The sequence below is a fragment of the Tubulanus polymorphus genome, chromosome 2, assembly GCF_964204645.1.
Source record: "Tubulanus polymorphus chromosome 2, tnTubPoly1.2, whole genome shotgun sequence".
Taxonomy (NCBI): domain Eukaryota; kingdom Metazoa; phylum Nemertea; class Palaeonemertea; order Tubulaniformes; family Tubulanidae; genus Tubulanus; species Tubulanus polymorphus.
Window position 1 is genome coordinate 15,743,172 of NC_134026.1, and position 16,772 is coordinate 15,759,943.

At 36.4% G+C, this 16,772-nt stretch overlaps 1 protein-coding gene across 7 annotated transcripts in view; it reads right to left on the reverse strand.

The window, feature by feature from the left end:
• Window positions 1–1,804: 1,804 nt before the first annotated feature.
• Window positions 1,805–16,772, reverse strand: part of LOC141899431 (spermine oxidase-like) — a 59,088-nt gene continuing 44,120 nt past the window's right edge. For all 7 annotated transcript variants that reach the window (XM_074785732.1, XM_074785730.1, XM_074785735.1 and 4 more), the window contains one exon: window positions 1,805–4,796. Coding sequence is in view for 1 of the 7 variants with exons in the window: in XM_074785735.1 (XP_074641836.1) it covers window positions 4,776–4,796 (21 nt within the window). In the remaining 6 variants the exon portion in view is untranslated. The remainder of the gene's footprint in view (window positions 4,797–16,772) is intronic.

The following is a 16,772-nucleotide window of genomic DNA, read 5'->3' on the forward strand; positions in this document are numbered from 1 at the left end:
TACTTACCATTATTACAGTAAAAGACAGAAATTGCTCAACACTCGAAGGCGATATCGATCTTATAAAAAATAATGAGTCGCATCGATCATCTCCGCCTTTAGGTATTGAGACTTATGCTGGAAGTGATGGTTTGATTTGAAGGGTTAAGCTTAAGTTCGACCAGTGAACAAGTGTGTTCATCTTGAATGTATCACTTAGACTTAGTATTTACCGATATCTTGAACATTAATGGAGCTGTTTTACCTATCCGAATATTTGGCTTTCATACTATTATATACTTGTCAAGGTGTTTAACAGTGCAGAGAAATGTTGACGCCACATTTCGGCCTTTACCTATATAGATCGTTTTGTATAGTTCTATCATTTCGAAGTTTATAATTCCATTTACCTTTTCAATCAAAAATTGTGCTGCCACCATCATTCTTGTAATTAACCGGCTTAATTATGTCATTTTGTGGTAGCCATATTGGAACAAAGTTGGTTTTGGTTGGTGCAATATCTTGTAAAAAAGCTCAATTGTTATGTTAGTTTAATCCAAATTAATTCGTATATTTTAACAGTTGCTCATTAGAAATCAGTTATCTGTATACTGTATGACAAATTTGTTGAGGTTAAATTGAGGAACCATGAATAGTTAGTAAGTGTCCTCAAACACTTGCAAGGGTGGACTTAGGGGATGGAACGGGTGGACTGGTCCAACCCTTCAAAAAGTCTGAAAAAAATTTTTGCAAAGAAAATTTAGAAAAAAAATCCAAATAGGTCCCAATAAGGACAAGAAAAGCCCCTCTGATTGTCCTAAATGTTCTGTGGGAGTGCCACCAGAACCCCCCCACCAATTTTTCGCTTGCAGCCCTCGCATTGCCAAATTTGCCCTTTCAAATTAAGTTCCCATGCGAATTTCAAGGTCCACACCTTTCAAGAATCCTAGATCCGCACTTTCTAACACAAGTTTTGACAGATCGATGACACATTCTCAAATAAAGGACCATGGGATCAACTGACTACATTTTCCTCTTGATATTAAGTCTTGGATTTGCAATTTATAAACAGCTGATAATGATGAAATCATGGTGCACTGTGTAGTATGTTCAACTTCGATGATATGCATAGTAATGGGTTTTCCCTCTGACTCACTAGCACGTGCTCAATCAATACTATGTTCTTAATGCATGTTCTTGGTGTCACTAGTGTCGTAGTGTTGATTTTGCCGGAGTCGACATATAACTCCGACTTCCCTGCTGCAGTCATTTTATAGGTCTGGCAAGTGGCGCCACCAAATGGAGTTTGCATCCTTGGAGACCAGTAGCGTCAGTCGTCTTCATAGTAATATGGAATGAAGAACGTTTGTTAATAAACTGTGGCATAATATTCAAATCTATGCGTTGATTGCTCTGCAGGCTCGAACGAGGATTCCTTTTACTTCCTGGCTTGAGGAAAAGACTCGGAGCAGAAAGTTGCGGCAGCATCCTGCTGAACCGGAACGTAGATGAGGAGTTGAGTGCAGAATTTGTTTCGTCGGCTCTCCCTATTATTGATTAGAGGATAATTTCGAAATAATATCAATTTCAACACCTATTTCCCTCCTAATGCCAAAATATCTGCTGTGTATATCCAGTGGTTACAATCTGTGCCACTAAGAGCTCTCTCAGGACCATTCTATAAGGATCAATGCAGTTGATACGAAAATAACATATTACGATTGTACACCTTTGTGATATATATGTTACTTTGCAACTAGTATCATTTCAGGAGCATTACTTCACAGCAGACTAACAAATAAAGAAAATACTAAGATATAAAACGTAGTGTACAAACTATCGTTTAATTCGTAAAGTATAGTTCATTATTAAGAATGTTGATAAGGATAACTTAATGATGAAATATTAGTGTAACAAACATTGATACGCTTTTTCAACACCATCATTAAGTGGCCTATCAGGCATATCAGGTAAAAAATAAACATACCTTCTTTCTCATTCCCAAGTCTTCTGAGATAGAATAATGGTAAAATCATAAAAATAAAATCCTGACAGCCAGATCTAGGGTTAGTTATCACATTTTCAATGTTTCAATTAAAAGACATTAATTCTTTTCGTAACGTGGTACACGTTCCCCGGTGACTTTCGTACTGCTACTTCAGCTACGTTGTACAAACAGTCATTTCAAAATACATTTAGTGGATCAATATTGATTAATATATTTCTCTAATTGTGCAAACTACCTTGCTACACTGAAACGGCCATATTTTTTTTTATTTTTAATGCAAAGGAAATTTACCATCGAATTCTCAGATTATCATCAAAACATACTTCAGAATCGAAAAGCCGATTTTGTTTAGCAATTGGTCGGATATCCGAATTTTATTTGACATTTTTCTTAAGAACTATTTAGATTATTAGGTCACGTGATGCACATAATAAGAATAAAAATTAATTATTTATCACCAAAATGTTTAGCCACTACGTTGCCCTCTGTGGGTACAGTACCCCTTTCATAACACTTACGGTATCATTATACACTGGGTTTTAGTATAATCACCACAAATTTCGATTTCTGTCTCAGTACAGTGGGTGGGTATATGGCCAGTACTGAAAGGGTTAAGTAACGGAAAATGTGGCTATATTTGTACTAAGTTCTTCATGCGTCGATAACTGTAACTGTAGGAAAAGAAGCAATTGAAAGTAAAGGTTGACTACGGTTATCCTTCTAGACCATCAGATCCACTAACCTTTGGTTACAACAGTGTTAATTAAAAGCAGGCCAGCCTGATGAGAAGATTTACACTTTGAATAGAAATAAAAAAGACAAAAAATAAAACCTGTCTGCCTGTTCACATTTTGAACCTAAAATCTAGTCAAAACATGAGGAACCTGGTATCTTTTTGCCATACCTTCTTATTCCAAAAGTGTCTACAGAACATCAACATTTATGACAAATATTCTGTACCTACAATACCAACGATATGTGATATTTATGCATATATGACTTAAGGCTTATTTTAGGCCTTATTTTTATTAGTTGGAGTATGGATTTTTTTTTGGGGGGGGGGGTAAGTGGAGGGGCAAGGGGGGAAAAATTATTTTAATTGACAACCCAGTGCCAGGATCTTGACGGGCAAAGGACAAAAAAATAAGAAATAAAATTCTTTATTTTTGTCATGTTTTTGCATTAATTTTCTGAAAGATTAGAAATAAAAAAATAATTTTCTTACATTTCAAGCGCCTATTGATTTTCCTATATAAAGGATTGTTTGAAAGAAATTAAGTTATTAAAGAAATAATTTAAACAGAATATTCTATAGGCCTATAGGTGGCATTGAAGACAGATGTCTAAGTAAAAAGAGAGATATATATCTAATAAAGGACCATGGGTCCAGTAGGATCAACTGAGTACGTTTAAGTTTTGAGCACAAAAATCAATTTTTTCTTGGATTTACAATGACGTATAAACTGCTGATAAAGACGAAATCATCATGGTGCACTGTGAAGTAAGTAACTTAGTTGATATACGTGGTAATGGGTTTCCCTATGAGTCACAAGTACGTGGTAGAACAGTTCTCTATAATGATGTCACTGGGAAAGCCTTTCTAGAGGGATTTCCAAGTGATGCCCTTCTGAAGGGCTTTCCCTGTGACGTCATAAAACTAGGTCAAGCATCGATTCGTAGAATGGGAAAAGATTCATTGAAATTTTGCACATTTTCTCCCAGAACTTCCAAGGGCTTCCTAGGGCTGATGGATCCATCTATTTTCTATTTTCCACCTATTGGCAAAATATCAGCTGTGTATATCCAGTGGTTACAATTTGTGCCACCAAGAGCTAACAGAAAGTTACTCTCAGGACCATTCTATAAGGATCAACGCAGTTGATCCTAAAAACTCTTTATTTGTAGTTTCAAACACAAGAAATCATTTTCAGAAATCAGACACATTTTAATTTTTTTCCAAGCCGGACAACAGGCAGACCGTCTTCCAGGCAGACCATACAATCTCAATTTTTACCACCTCCTCCTCGCCACATATCATTGACGGAACCTGCGATATCGGAAGATGAAGTGAAAGCTTCGCTAATCGCCGTTCGGTCTCACAAGAACCCTTTTTGGTTATTAACAAAAAGGACGCCGCTGGCGGAGTAGGCGGCGCCATCTTGACTGTTGTAATAAGTACCGAGAACTACCAACATGAAACATACGCAAACTGTTATTTTTCTATAATGTAACTTCTTTTGTACAACGGCTGCCAAGAAAATAAACTTTTATTTCTTTTTAATAGCAAGTTCGTTTTAAACGGGCGGGCGCAGAAATAAGAAATTTGTTTTTTCATCTTATGATATCTTTTTGGTGATGGCCCTTATTCAAGAAATTAAGATATCATTCAAAAATTGGAAAGGCTGTTAACTGCCGTTTTTGAATTGTCAAAAGTCAAAAAAGTCAACAATGGAAGTATAAAACTAAAATATTTAAAAAAAGCAGGGATAAGTGGAGAATAATGCGCAGGTTAAAATTCAAATCATCTTTTATATCCTTAAATCATCAATTGATTTTATTTATTCATGGATTAAGTCATTTTTATGAAACTGGGCATGAACATATACTGCATTTACTTAAAATGGCAACTTAAAAAGGCATATTTTAGCTTAGAAAGAATATATTTGAATGGACATGCGGCAGCTGAATCTACATAATTCTTACTCCAATTTATACTCCAATGCAAATGGTGGTCCACCAGAGTCTACGAGACAGATGGCTATTAATATCAGTACCTTTGTCGATCATATCAATTCAATATTTGCAGAACCTATTTTAAGAGTGAAAATATAAAATGATAGTTAAAATGTAAATATAATACAAATAATGATGATAATAATAGAGTGAATAACAATAGGGAATAAAAGACCCTTATTACAGGCATCTTAACAAAAATAACAATTATATAAATTATAAACCTGTAAGGGATTCATAATATTTGAAGTATATTCACTTAAAATACGTAGACAAAATGCAGCAAGTCAAGCGTACATTACAACAAAAATCTTTTTAAGGTTTGGCAACCTAAAACTAGGGGTCCGGGGACGACATGCCCACTTTGGAAGTGGTTTCAAATGCTCAACAATTTAACAATATTCAATGCCCCTGGTGACCATATACAAAAACCAATGACCTTGAAACTCACCACAATCATAGAACATGTCAGCAGCTACGATTTTGTAATCGATTATGACAACAAAATACGCCTCGTTATCTATTTAATATGGAAATACTAAGTTATTCAACTATTCAACGCCCCCTGGCGACCATATTCTAAACCCAATGACCTTGATACTCACCACAATCATAGAACATGTCATGAGCTACAACTTTGCAATTGTCCATGGTAACAAAATATGGCTAGGTATCAGTATGATAAGGAAATACTAAGTTATTCTACTATTCAACACCCCTGGTGACCATATTGAATAACCTATGACCTTGAAACTCACCACAATCATCGACTCATATCTCATGAGCTACACCTTTGCAATCGATTGTGGTAACAAAACATGGGTAGGTAAAAATATATAATATAGAAATACAAAATCATTGTATTATTCAATGCCCCCTGGTGGCCATATATACGAAAACCAATGACCTTGAAACTCACCACAATCATAGAACACGTTATGCGCTGCAACTTTCCAATTGATTGTGGTAACAAAATATGGTTAGGTATCAATATAATGTGGAAAAACTTTTTTCAACCCACAAATGAGTACACCACCTACTGATGACACCACGATGGTTGCCAGTTGCATTATAATTGGCTGATCAAAAATACCTGTCTGAGGTATTAAAGATCTCTTTCCATAGAATATCCACCAAAAATTTCAATGAAAAATGGCACACCAGTAAGCAGCTACAGGACACAGAATTCGGGCCAAAATTGACATTTGTGGGCACAAAAAAGGCCATCTTGAGTCTTATCAACCCAATTTTCTTATGCTGATGGGCCCTTGGGGATTCAAATATATACGAAATATATACGAAAGATCAAGGTAATTGATCGAAAATTTCCCTTCAAAAATGTGTAAAAGGTGCTGATCTTGGCCAACAACAATTCTGCCAGTCGGTCATCCTGATGCTGACAGGGGCCAGCTTTTGGGCTGAAGATGTGTCTAGGGTAGATACATGTGTAACCCAAATATCAAGACATTACAGAAGTGTCTTTAAATCTTCCCAAGAAACTGGATTCCGTCTGGATTCCGAAAAGTCCCAAGTGGGCTAAAAACAGTAGCTCTGAAAGTGTTTTATACAGTCAATTCCTTTTACTTCCCTCGTCCAGTCAAATCTTTTACTTTAATTGGAAGGGGACTGGTAGATTTAACTAACTAGTGGTCCTGTGACACCGACACCATGCCCATCACTTGGAGAAATGCTTAACAATCTGAAAATTTCAATATTTGTTTAAGTTTCTTAAACTTAGTTTCAATTTCTTTACTTGAAATTTAAAACTTGACCTTTAAATTTAGTAAAAATGAGATAAACAACCTTATCAATTACTATCGTATCTGGTAAGTTAGTCAAAAGAGTTGTACCTTTTGAATCAATGTCCTTAAACTATTCACATTATAAATACATTTTTTCCATGAGAATATGGATTTCTCTCCCTCCCAGTCTGTTGTTATGTTTCTATGAACAGAGTCGGCACTTATGTGAAGCTAAAAATCCGGATTTTGAAAATTTTTGAAATTAGAACGCCAGGAGATGCGTTCTGGCGCGATACGCGTTATAGGCCTCACTTTCTTTACCGGAAGTGTGTATCAATTTTCACGTCTGTCAATTACAATCCAATGAAAATCTGTCGCTTCAAACTTTCAGTAAGCATTTTCTCAAAGGTTATACACTCACTCACTCCAAGATATGTCAATAATGTGTATAGATCATTTTTCCAAATAGCGATTGGTTCCTTCAAATACACCTCATATATAAACCAGAGCCAAAAACAAACGAAGCGTCACTCGATTTCGATCGTCACGTCATCTTGGTTTAATCGTGTTCTGCGGGGTTGTTGCCACCATGTGGCAGCACAATACGGCTTTTTCGAACCCTACGGAGCCGTTACGTTTTGATGTTTAGGGTCAAATCCCGAATTGATTCTATTTTTTTCGCAATGTTTTCTTTTTTGGTTATTTGACTTCTCCCGAAAATCCGGAAATGAAATTGGATTTTTTTTAAATCCGGAATTCTGGAGAAGTGGCAACTCTGTATGAAATATTATTCCGTACAAACATATTGCTCTTTAAAGGAGCAATACATAATATAGGATATACTTTTGGGCAGGAGCAAGGAGGCAGCCTTTAATGCAAATTCTATGCCTATCGATAGGTTTGAAAAAATCCTGGGCGTATTACATGTCATGGTGCAGACAATAGGCCGATGAAAGAATTTAAATGAGCCTGGTCATGACTGGCATCATAAAGCCTGTCCTGATCATTGTAAATAAAATTTTCCTAGAAAGTGCAGAATTTGAGAAAAGTTTCTACTTTGAATAGGAAATTGTTCTTTGCAAGGATCTCTGTAGTTTGAAAATTAACAATGATAAAAAAAGTGGCGCTGGAAATGCAGCGAGCACAGCCGCTAAATTAACTGAAATTTACTGGCAATAATTCAATGACTGTTTTATTCTTTGAAATTCGCCATGGAAACCACATGTACAAAATCAGCAATTGGCCATGGCATTCGAAAATTGTTCAAAATGCACCTGAAAAAGCCTAACATATGGAGCTATAATATGGGGGCTCCAAAAATCGAAGTATTCATATCACTAATCAGTTAATGATTTGCAATGAAATTGGATTCCAGTGCCATGCCCACTTGGGAAGTGGTTTGAAATGCTCAACAAACTGAAAATTCCCATACTCAACACCCCTGGTGAACATATTAAGATAGCAATGACCTTGAAACTCATCACATTCATAGACCATGTTCACATTCATAGACCATGTCACTAGATATAGCTACAATTTAGCACTTCATTGTGGTTACAAAATATGCGTAGAGTCCATAACAATATGAAAATACTAAGTTATGCAGCTATTAAACGTGACCTTTGAACTCACCACAATAATAGAAAATGTCACTAGCTATAATTAGCAATTGATTGTGGTTACGAAATATGCCTAGCGACCAATACAATATACAAATACCAAGTTATTCAGCTATTCAACGCCCCCTGGTGACCATATACAACAATTGGTGACCCCGAAACTCTTCACAAGCAGAAAACATGTCATGAGCTACAATTTTGCAATATTTTGTGGTAGCAAAATATGTATAGGTACCAAAAGTATATGAGAAGAAACAAAATTCTTAATATGGACTTTCCTAAATATACATGATGGTGTATGTTTAATCCTGTATCAAAATTAAACATCAGTAAATATGGAGTTAAACCCTTTTGCTACGTATGACGTTTTAGAAACGTCATATGAGTAACACCTGCTGTGCGTATGAAGTAATGAAAAGTCATTTACCTATCGACTATTGCATGAATGCGCATGAGAGCAAACATTATAAAGTCTATCCCAGTCGATATGATCGTGGTATTTCACTCTCAAAGAGCCAGTATCAATATCAATTTAATTGATACTGACAGCTGTAAGTGGTCAAACTGACCATGAGCATCACTGGCTCGCAGGCCCCAGCTGCTTGTTACTATGGTTACAAGCAAGAGTGAATAAAGAGCAAAACTTTTCCAAACTTACCCGAAGAATATGAAGAAATAACCAATGAAAATCAGTTATGAAGTCTTGTTGCATTCAAGAGTGAATATTTTCAAAGGCTACTGAAGTCAACATTTACATTACTAAGTGTCTGAACTAATTTCCAAGTTGAAACATATATGATATTTAGAGGGATTTTCAAGCAAAATAACGGGACACGACTCGTGAGAGATATTTATACGCCGATCAAATCTATGTTTGACACATGATCATTCTTAAAATGACATTAAAAATTCAAGAATGGATAAGAATAAGATAATATTGGTTTTTTTAAATATGGACTCGTATGGAGGAGTATGGCTTTATCCCTTCATGAATGACCATGCAGTTGATGGGATATTATGCACCCATGAATTCAGTAGTCGCCTGACCTCAGTTAAATGTAGAGTTGAGTGGTAGAAACCACAGGGATCCAGATGTGTAGTGATAACAACTGATACACCGCGATCATATCCCATGGTTCCTACAGTTATATGAATTCAAAATTCCAAAGTATTTCCCAAGTATTTCATGGGTGAGTTTTCAATTTTCCCAAATGGAAATCATCAGATATCGTCATGCTACAGTGAACATTTAAGCGGTGACTGGTTGATAAATAGGATTTTCAAGGGGAATTGCTGAAAAAAGTTGCCTTTGGCAAATGCAATATGTGAAATGTAATGAATTTCCAGATATTTCCCTGATTTGAGGAAAATTTTTCAAATTCCCAAATATTTCCAAACTGGGAATTATAATTTCAAAATTCCCAAGTTTTTCCCAATTTCCCTGTTCTGTGGGAACCATGATATCCACTGGGATAGACTTTAGAAATGCATGCGAGACTGTTTAGAGCTATTTTATTTCCTTTATAAATGGCAGATGGCGTCTGTGGCTGGTAGTTGTTGCTGTCTTGTATGGCCTCCTTGTTTTTCAGTAAATAGATTTTAGTTTGTTCTACACTGCATGACCCCCCTTCCCCAACACAGACCTCACACAGTGGTTGGAGGGTCAGTATCGGTGAACACATAAGTTATACTCAAATTACATCACATTCATCCAAATGGTGACATTCATTGTAAATGAATGGAAGAACAACGCCCACCCTTCCCCCTACTTAATCCAGCCCCATGGACAATGTGAAGGCTTTTTGACGAAAAATTGTTCTGGTATTCATGTTAAAATATCATACTCTTTGATAAGAATGTGAATAATCACAAAATATTGATACAGTAGATCTGGTGTAAATTGCCTAAATTCCAAGGTCTCGATATTTTCAGTTCATTTTCCTATCAGAATCTGTCTCGAAGTCGGACTCTAAAAGTCGGAAAGTCAGCTAAAATATACGTCCCGAAAGTTTCAAAACAATGAATTTTTCAATCGCTAAGTCAGTCAGCTAATTTCAGTTCTTTTTAAAATGATTGTTATTTGCACACAGCATCTATTATTAATCTTTTTTTCTTTCGACGCACACATGTTAAGCACATGCATACAATTACAGTGCAGTCAACTCCACCTAATCCGGATCCCATTAACCCTTTCGTTACGTGGTACATGGTCACCAGTGACTTTCGTAACACAGCTTCGCTATGTGGTACACGGTCAGCAGTGACTCACATTTTCATAGTGGATATTCATAATACCAATGCGCCATCTATCGCATAGTATAGTATTTCAGCTATTTTGTACAAACAGCCGCAGATCGGTATTTATCAATATGTCTAATAATATTTAATTTTGCGAACTACCTTGCTGCACTAAAACAGCCATAATTTTTCATCCATGGGAATTTTACCATTAAATTCTCAGATAATCATCAGTACATACTGCAGAATAGAAAAGCAGACATTGTATAGCAATTGGTGATGCACATATTAGTATAAAAATAAATTTCTTTATCACCAAAATGTTTGGCCACTATGTTGCCCTCTGTGGGTACAGAACCCTTTTCATGACACTTACAGTATTTTTATACCAGAGGTTGTAGTAAAATAACCGAAAATTTCTAGTACAGTGGGTGGGTATATGGCCAGTACTGAAAGAGTTAATCCGGATTGCTAATTATTCAGTGGTTTTCTCAAAGTCCCGTTTTTTCTTGTTCAAATCCTTGATAAATATTTCAGTTAATCCGTATTTTCAATTTATCCGTACAAACATTCTGGTCCATTCATGCATAATCAATGGTTGCCTTGTTTCTTTATCCGTATTGCAAAAAAGGTTGAAATTATACTACTTTGAGGCCTAGTTCTTATCTAAAACTTCGTTTTGCTAACTTTTTATTCTTTGGGAATTCCCCATTTCTCCAACCAATCATTATACCAATTATACCAACCAATCATTCTGTCAGGCCTACGCGCATGCGTAGATCCTACATATGTAGATTTTATTTTTCATTTTAAAGCTGTTAGCATTCGTCTGAGCAGGCAGCTTTATAAACCAGAGTTTTCATTTGAGTTTTTCCATCATTAATGAAACTGGAATTTTATTTTAAATCCTGATGACTTTAGTTACTACGGAGCCCAAGATGAAAAAGATCCTTTCTTCGTTTGAACATCTTTTCTGTCAAACAAATGTTTTTCGTTCGAACCAAAAACATTTTGTTCGCAGAACAAAATTGATTTCGTTCGAACAAACCTTTTTTTCAATTCATTGGAACGAAATTGTTTTTGCTCATAATTTCTTTGTCAGAACAAAAAGTTTTTCTATCGTACAAAGAGTATATTGCTCGATCGAACAGAATTGTTTTCATTCGAACTAAATTTTCTTTCGGGAACATAAGATTTTCATTCGAACAAGTATGTTGTTCGATTGAAGTGGAACTGAATAGTCTTTTCATAGTAAGGGGTAATCTTCATTCGAACATGTTCTACCATGTTTCTGATCATGTACGGAACACAGCTTGTTAAGGTCGTTTCTGAAATTCACTGGTCCTGTATATTTTGGATTATTCTGTATATCATGTGATAGTGAAGAGAATGCGACTTAGGATACTACCTTGCGTTACTCCACTGGTTATAGATCTTATTTCCTCCAAGATGAAACAGTTCCGTTGATTTCCTTTCTAAAGACATTATAGTGTTTTTGCTTATTTCAATGTAACAATCTGTTTCAATAATAAAATGCTTGGCTGAATGTAGTGTAATATAGTATAGTGCATAGGCCATATCTACCTTCCCTACAAAGCATAGTGTATTTATGGAAATTCATTTTGTTATCACATATGAGACTTTCTTCCTTTGGTACAAAATAACTTCCGAGCAAGGCTTAGTTTCTCTTTGGAACTTTCAAATCCTTCAATGCGGTTATAAAATCTCTAACCCCATTGAATTTCATCAGAATGTGTTGCTTATTTATTGATTTAGTTATTTATTTTTTGTTGGAACTACTTTTTATTTCAGAAGAATGCATGCGCTGTCACCTATATTCAGCCGTATATTCATGCTTTGTACACTCTCTGCTATGTGGTGAATTGATCTGTGCATATATGTGAAAGGCGCGCTTTGCGTGTGGCCTAGTTAAGTTTTCCAGGAAACTACAAGGGGCAGTCAATTTTGGAAATTGTTCAATTTACAAAAATAAATTGTTTTTCAAACTTCATACCATTTCGGTGTTCAGTATAACCTCTCTATAGTGAATGCGTGGAGTTCCGGAAAAATGTTCACTATAGAGGTGTTCACTAAATGCAAGTAGCACATATCTGTGCAGGGGCGTAGCCACCTAAAATTCAATGGTGCGACAATCCGGAGCGCACATCCAAACGAGCGTCGAAGGTGCGATGTCTAGAAGGGGGGCTTGGGGGCCCTCCCCCAAGTAAATTTTGAACATTAAATTGTCTGTGAGATGCGTTCTGATGGCTATGAGAGCTCATATTTGAATAACTTTTCTGTAGATAACATAATGCCTCAAGGTTATCTTTGGTCTAGGGACAGATCTTGATGTTTCACCATCCCAGAGCGGTTTCTGAGTCCTGCTGAACTGGAAGGGAAACTATATCATAGCACAAAACGGGGGACCTGGGGGCACTCCCCCAGAAAATTTTGATTTTTCAAGGCTCTGAGATGCCATCTTTAAGCATATTTTGGGCATAAAATCTATCCCCCTTGAAGTTAATTATTTTAGTTTAGATTCATTTAGACCATTTTCTATACTACTTCCAGAATACTTGCCCGGAATAAAACATTCATGTTAGTAAAGAGCCTGTCAAAATCACGAACTAGAAAAATAGAAGGGCAAACCTGAGTACCCCTCGATACAAGTGGTAGGCTGGATCTGCCCTTGACCATTTATTGATGAATACGTAAACTAATGTTAGCTTATTGTACATCAATACCGGTACTCTTCGATTTTCTCGGTTTCCATGTGTCGGCACTTGAGCAGAGTTTTTTTTGGTCAAATCCCTTATTTTTGTCCATTTTTCATGAACAAAAAACACCTACAGGATAAGTGAAATATAACCAGAAGAATACCGGTTTGAGTCGCTCTGAAGTAATATGAAATAGTCTTCTGAATTCGGCAACTTTGATACTGTGAGATCATGTGCATGGTCCAGATATGATACCGTAAACACTATATACAAAACTCGCTGGAGTCACTGGGTTGGATGTGGCCCAAAACACTGAAAATCTCAAGTGCTTAACCAACTCCTCCGTATTAGCACCACTGACATCTTCAAAAGAACTTGATACCCCCCCGATGTAAATACAGAATAACGTTTATACGTTTATTATGACGTTTTAGCATAATGGGTTTTTCAATTATTGTGTGACATATGTCGCAGTTGTCGCACCGGTGGCTACGCCCCTGCTGTGTCATGCCACCTACCTTCAGTTTGATTAACTACTCCCTGAGCTATTCACTCAGAAAAATTTATCAATACATAGCTAATTCTAAATGATCAAAGATTAGTGATTACTTAATTTAGCTTAAATTGAAATTTTGTAAATCCTCCCGATTTAAGAAAATTTAGTCAATGCATTGCATTTCTACTTCAATATGATCCAAGGATTATTATCATGATTCAGATAAACAAACATTCAGATTAAAGTATTCATTGAACGATAACAACTGTTCATTCATAATCATAGTCGCCAATTAACCTAATTAGTACTGCCTAAGGACTTTTCAAGACAATTAGCCATTGAATGCCCATGAGTTATATTCATATGGTATATGAAGAACACCTGTACTGATAACAAACAAATATTTAATAGCAAATGTTTACTGTCTAGACATTCTGGGATTGGACCATTGTTCACTACAGAGGGGTAAAATGCTCATTTGGTACCAGAATGTGTTCACTATAGAGAGGTTTTCACGAAATGGAGGTTCTGTTTACTTGAAAATTAGTAGGGAAAATTTGGTTCCGGCCAAAAAGTGTTCACTAAATAGAGGTGTTCACTAAATATAGGTGTTTACTAAGAGAGGTTTACTGTACTTATGAAATCATTCAGCATCCAAGGTTCACACCACGAACGGGGAAAATGTCTATTTGAACCATTAGGGGGAAACCCTGTACCATGTGTATTCATGATGAATCATCATTATGCAGTTGTGTGTGATTACTACGGAGTCTCATAAAAATTTTTGATTCAACAAAGAGTAGACATGTTAGGCTTTTTTAATTACTTTGAGCATGGATCCTCTGAAATTCTGCCAAAAACCTCATGCTGGAGATAGGTATACGTTACCATTCATAATTTGAAGAAAACAACAAATTGTTTTCTTTTGTATTTGCTGTTCTTATTTTTGATCTAATTATCTGCAAAAAGTCAAAGAGGTTCAATTTTGGTACTGTATTAAACATACATCATCATATAAATTTAGGAAAGTCCATATTAAAGATTGTGTTTCTTGCTCATAATGGTATAGTTCACATGATAGCCAATGAAACTGTATATAGGCAGTGTTCTCTGTGTTTGCTGCTTCAATGAATGAATGAAGTTCATGTGACAGGCACTATACTCCACGGCAAAGACCACATGAGATAACATTAGAAAGCACTTAAAATGGCTCCAAAATCCTCAAAACTTCCTCCTTTGGGCTACACGCCTGATCTGAATCGGCCTGTGTTTACACGAGGCGGGATGCAGCTACTTATCTGGCTGTGTGTAAACAGCACTGCTGTCTCGAGTCTACTACAGAGCTGCCAACCCCTGAAAATTGTTTTGAGGGACAGTGATCCCCATTTTTGGGACAGCCATCAATTTTCAGGGACATCCAAAAATTTTAGCATCTCAGCTTTTTAACTTAAAATCAAGCACTTATCTTGTGCCCTGGTGAGGAGAGCTACATCATGAATGAATGCTTCTTAAAATTCAAGGACAGGAAATCTAACTCAATGCGTGGGAAAGTTACTTACTGACTGCTAGCTTCAGTGTTCACTTGCCATATTAACCCATTCCTGAGTACCATCTGCTAGCGCCACAATGTTCACTTTCCATATTATATCATACCGAGAACAATGACTGCTAGTGCCTAAGTGAACACTTGCCTTAAATTATATACATTCGCGATGTATACCGATTACTTAGTCGTGTACTAATGAAAAATAATTTTATTGTAAACTTGAAATTAATAAAATCCACAACATTTTCCGTGACAACAGTTAATTGTTTAAAATCCGTGATATTTAATGCTTCCCGGGACAGCAGGACAAACAATGAAATTCTGTGACTGTCCCCCAAAATGCGGGATGGTTGGCAGCTCTGCAACTACATGTATTAACTCATTGTGGGTATTTCCCGACAGTACTGCATCTTCAAATGGAGTAGTTTGCGTATAAACAAACGTATGTGATACCAGCTGGCATTACTGTTAATTTTCCATGAAGAAAATACCTCTCTCAGTGCTTTCTAGATTACATAAAATCCCGGCTAGCGACTGATAAACCCTGCAGGGACAACCCTACCGATCCTCTCCCAGTCAGTGTAAACCACGAACTGCGCAGTTTCTATGAACTACCTACCAATGTATCAGTGCGCAAGCAAATGTGATGATAGCGATGGGGATAACACTTCCTTGCCGGGAAAAACCAATGTTTACAATTCACTGACAGGTAGGCCCTCAAAACTTTCCATAATTCATTATGATTTTGGGAACCTAAAAACAACAGGCTATAATAGTCGTAGCTAGGTTCATGGATACAGGCAAATGACGGACATTTTTTCATCGGATTATCAGTTCTATATGATACAGCATTTTGGGACTATATCAATGGCAGTAGAGATATTACGGGTGTTGTTTGGTGAATGGCAGGATTTTTAATAGACGATGCCTATATGGTCTTTGACCATAAAAAATTCTTTCTACAGATGAGGACTGGTTACACTAAGATGACTACTGACGTCATCACGCTGGACTGATCAAAGAATATGTCTGATATTATTAAGAGCCCTTCTCAAAGAATAATCATCACAAATTTCAATTATAAATGGCCAACCATTTGGGAGCTACAGGTCTAGAAATTCAGGGCAAAAATAACCTTCTTTGGCACAAAAAAGGCCATGTGTTTGATCTACCCGATTTTTGTAAAGCTGTGCACACCATTTGGAGACACAAACATATGTGAAAGATCAAGATAATTGATCAAAGCGTTTTCAAAATTTCCCTAGAAAACTTAACAAATGTATACTAAGTGCTGTTTTGGGGAATAACAGTGGCTGCCAGTCAACCATCATTATTATGATTGGGCAGAAGATGTATCTAGGTTAGATATGCGTATAGACCAAAAATCAAGACACTCCATTGAAGCATCTTCAGAACTTTCCAAAATAACTGATTCCAGCTGTGGAAAGTGAACGCAATAGCCTGCTTAGTCTCAAGTGGGCTAGATAAGTACTACATTAATCTAATTCTCCAAGGCCAGGGAAAGCGGCTGGCTTGCGGCACGTTCCACTTGAGCTCATTGGATTATTTTGCATCTGTCGTTGGAAATCAGTTTGTTGATGACAATATGGTCTTTACGAATATGTTAAAAAACGTAACATGTGTTTTACAGAATATCTACAGTCCTTGATGCTTCCATAGGTGGCCACCAGTCA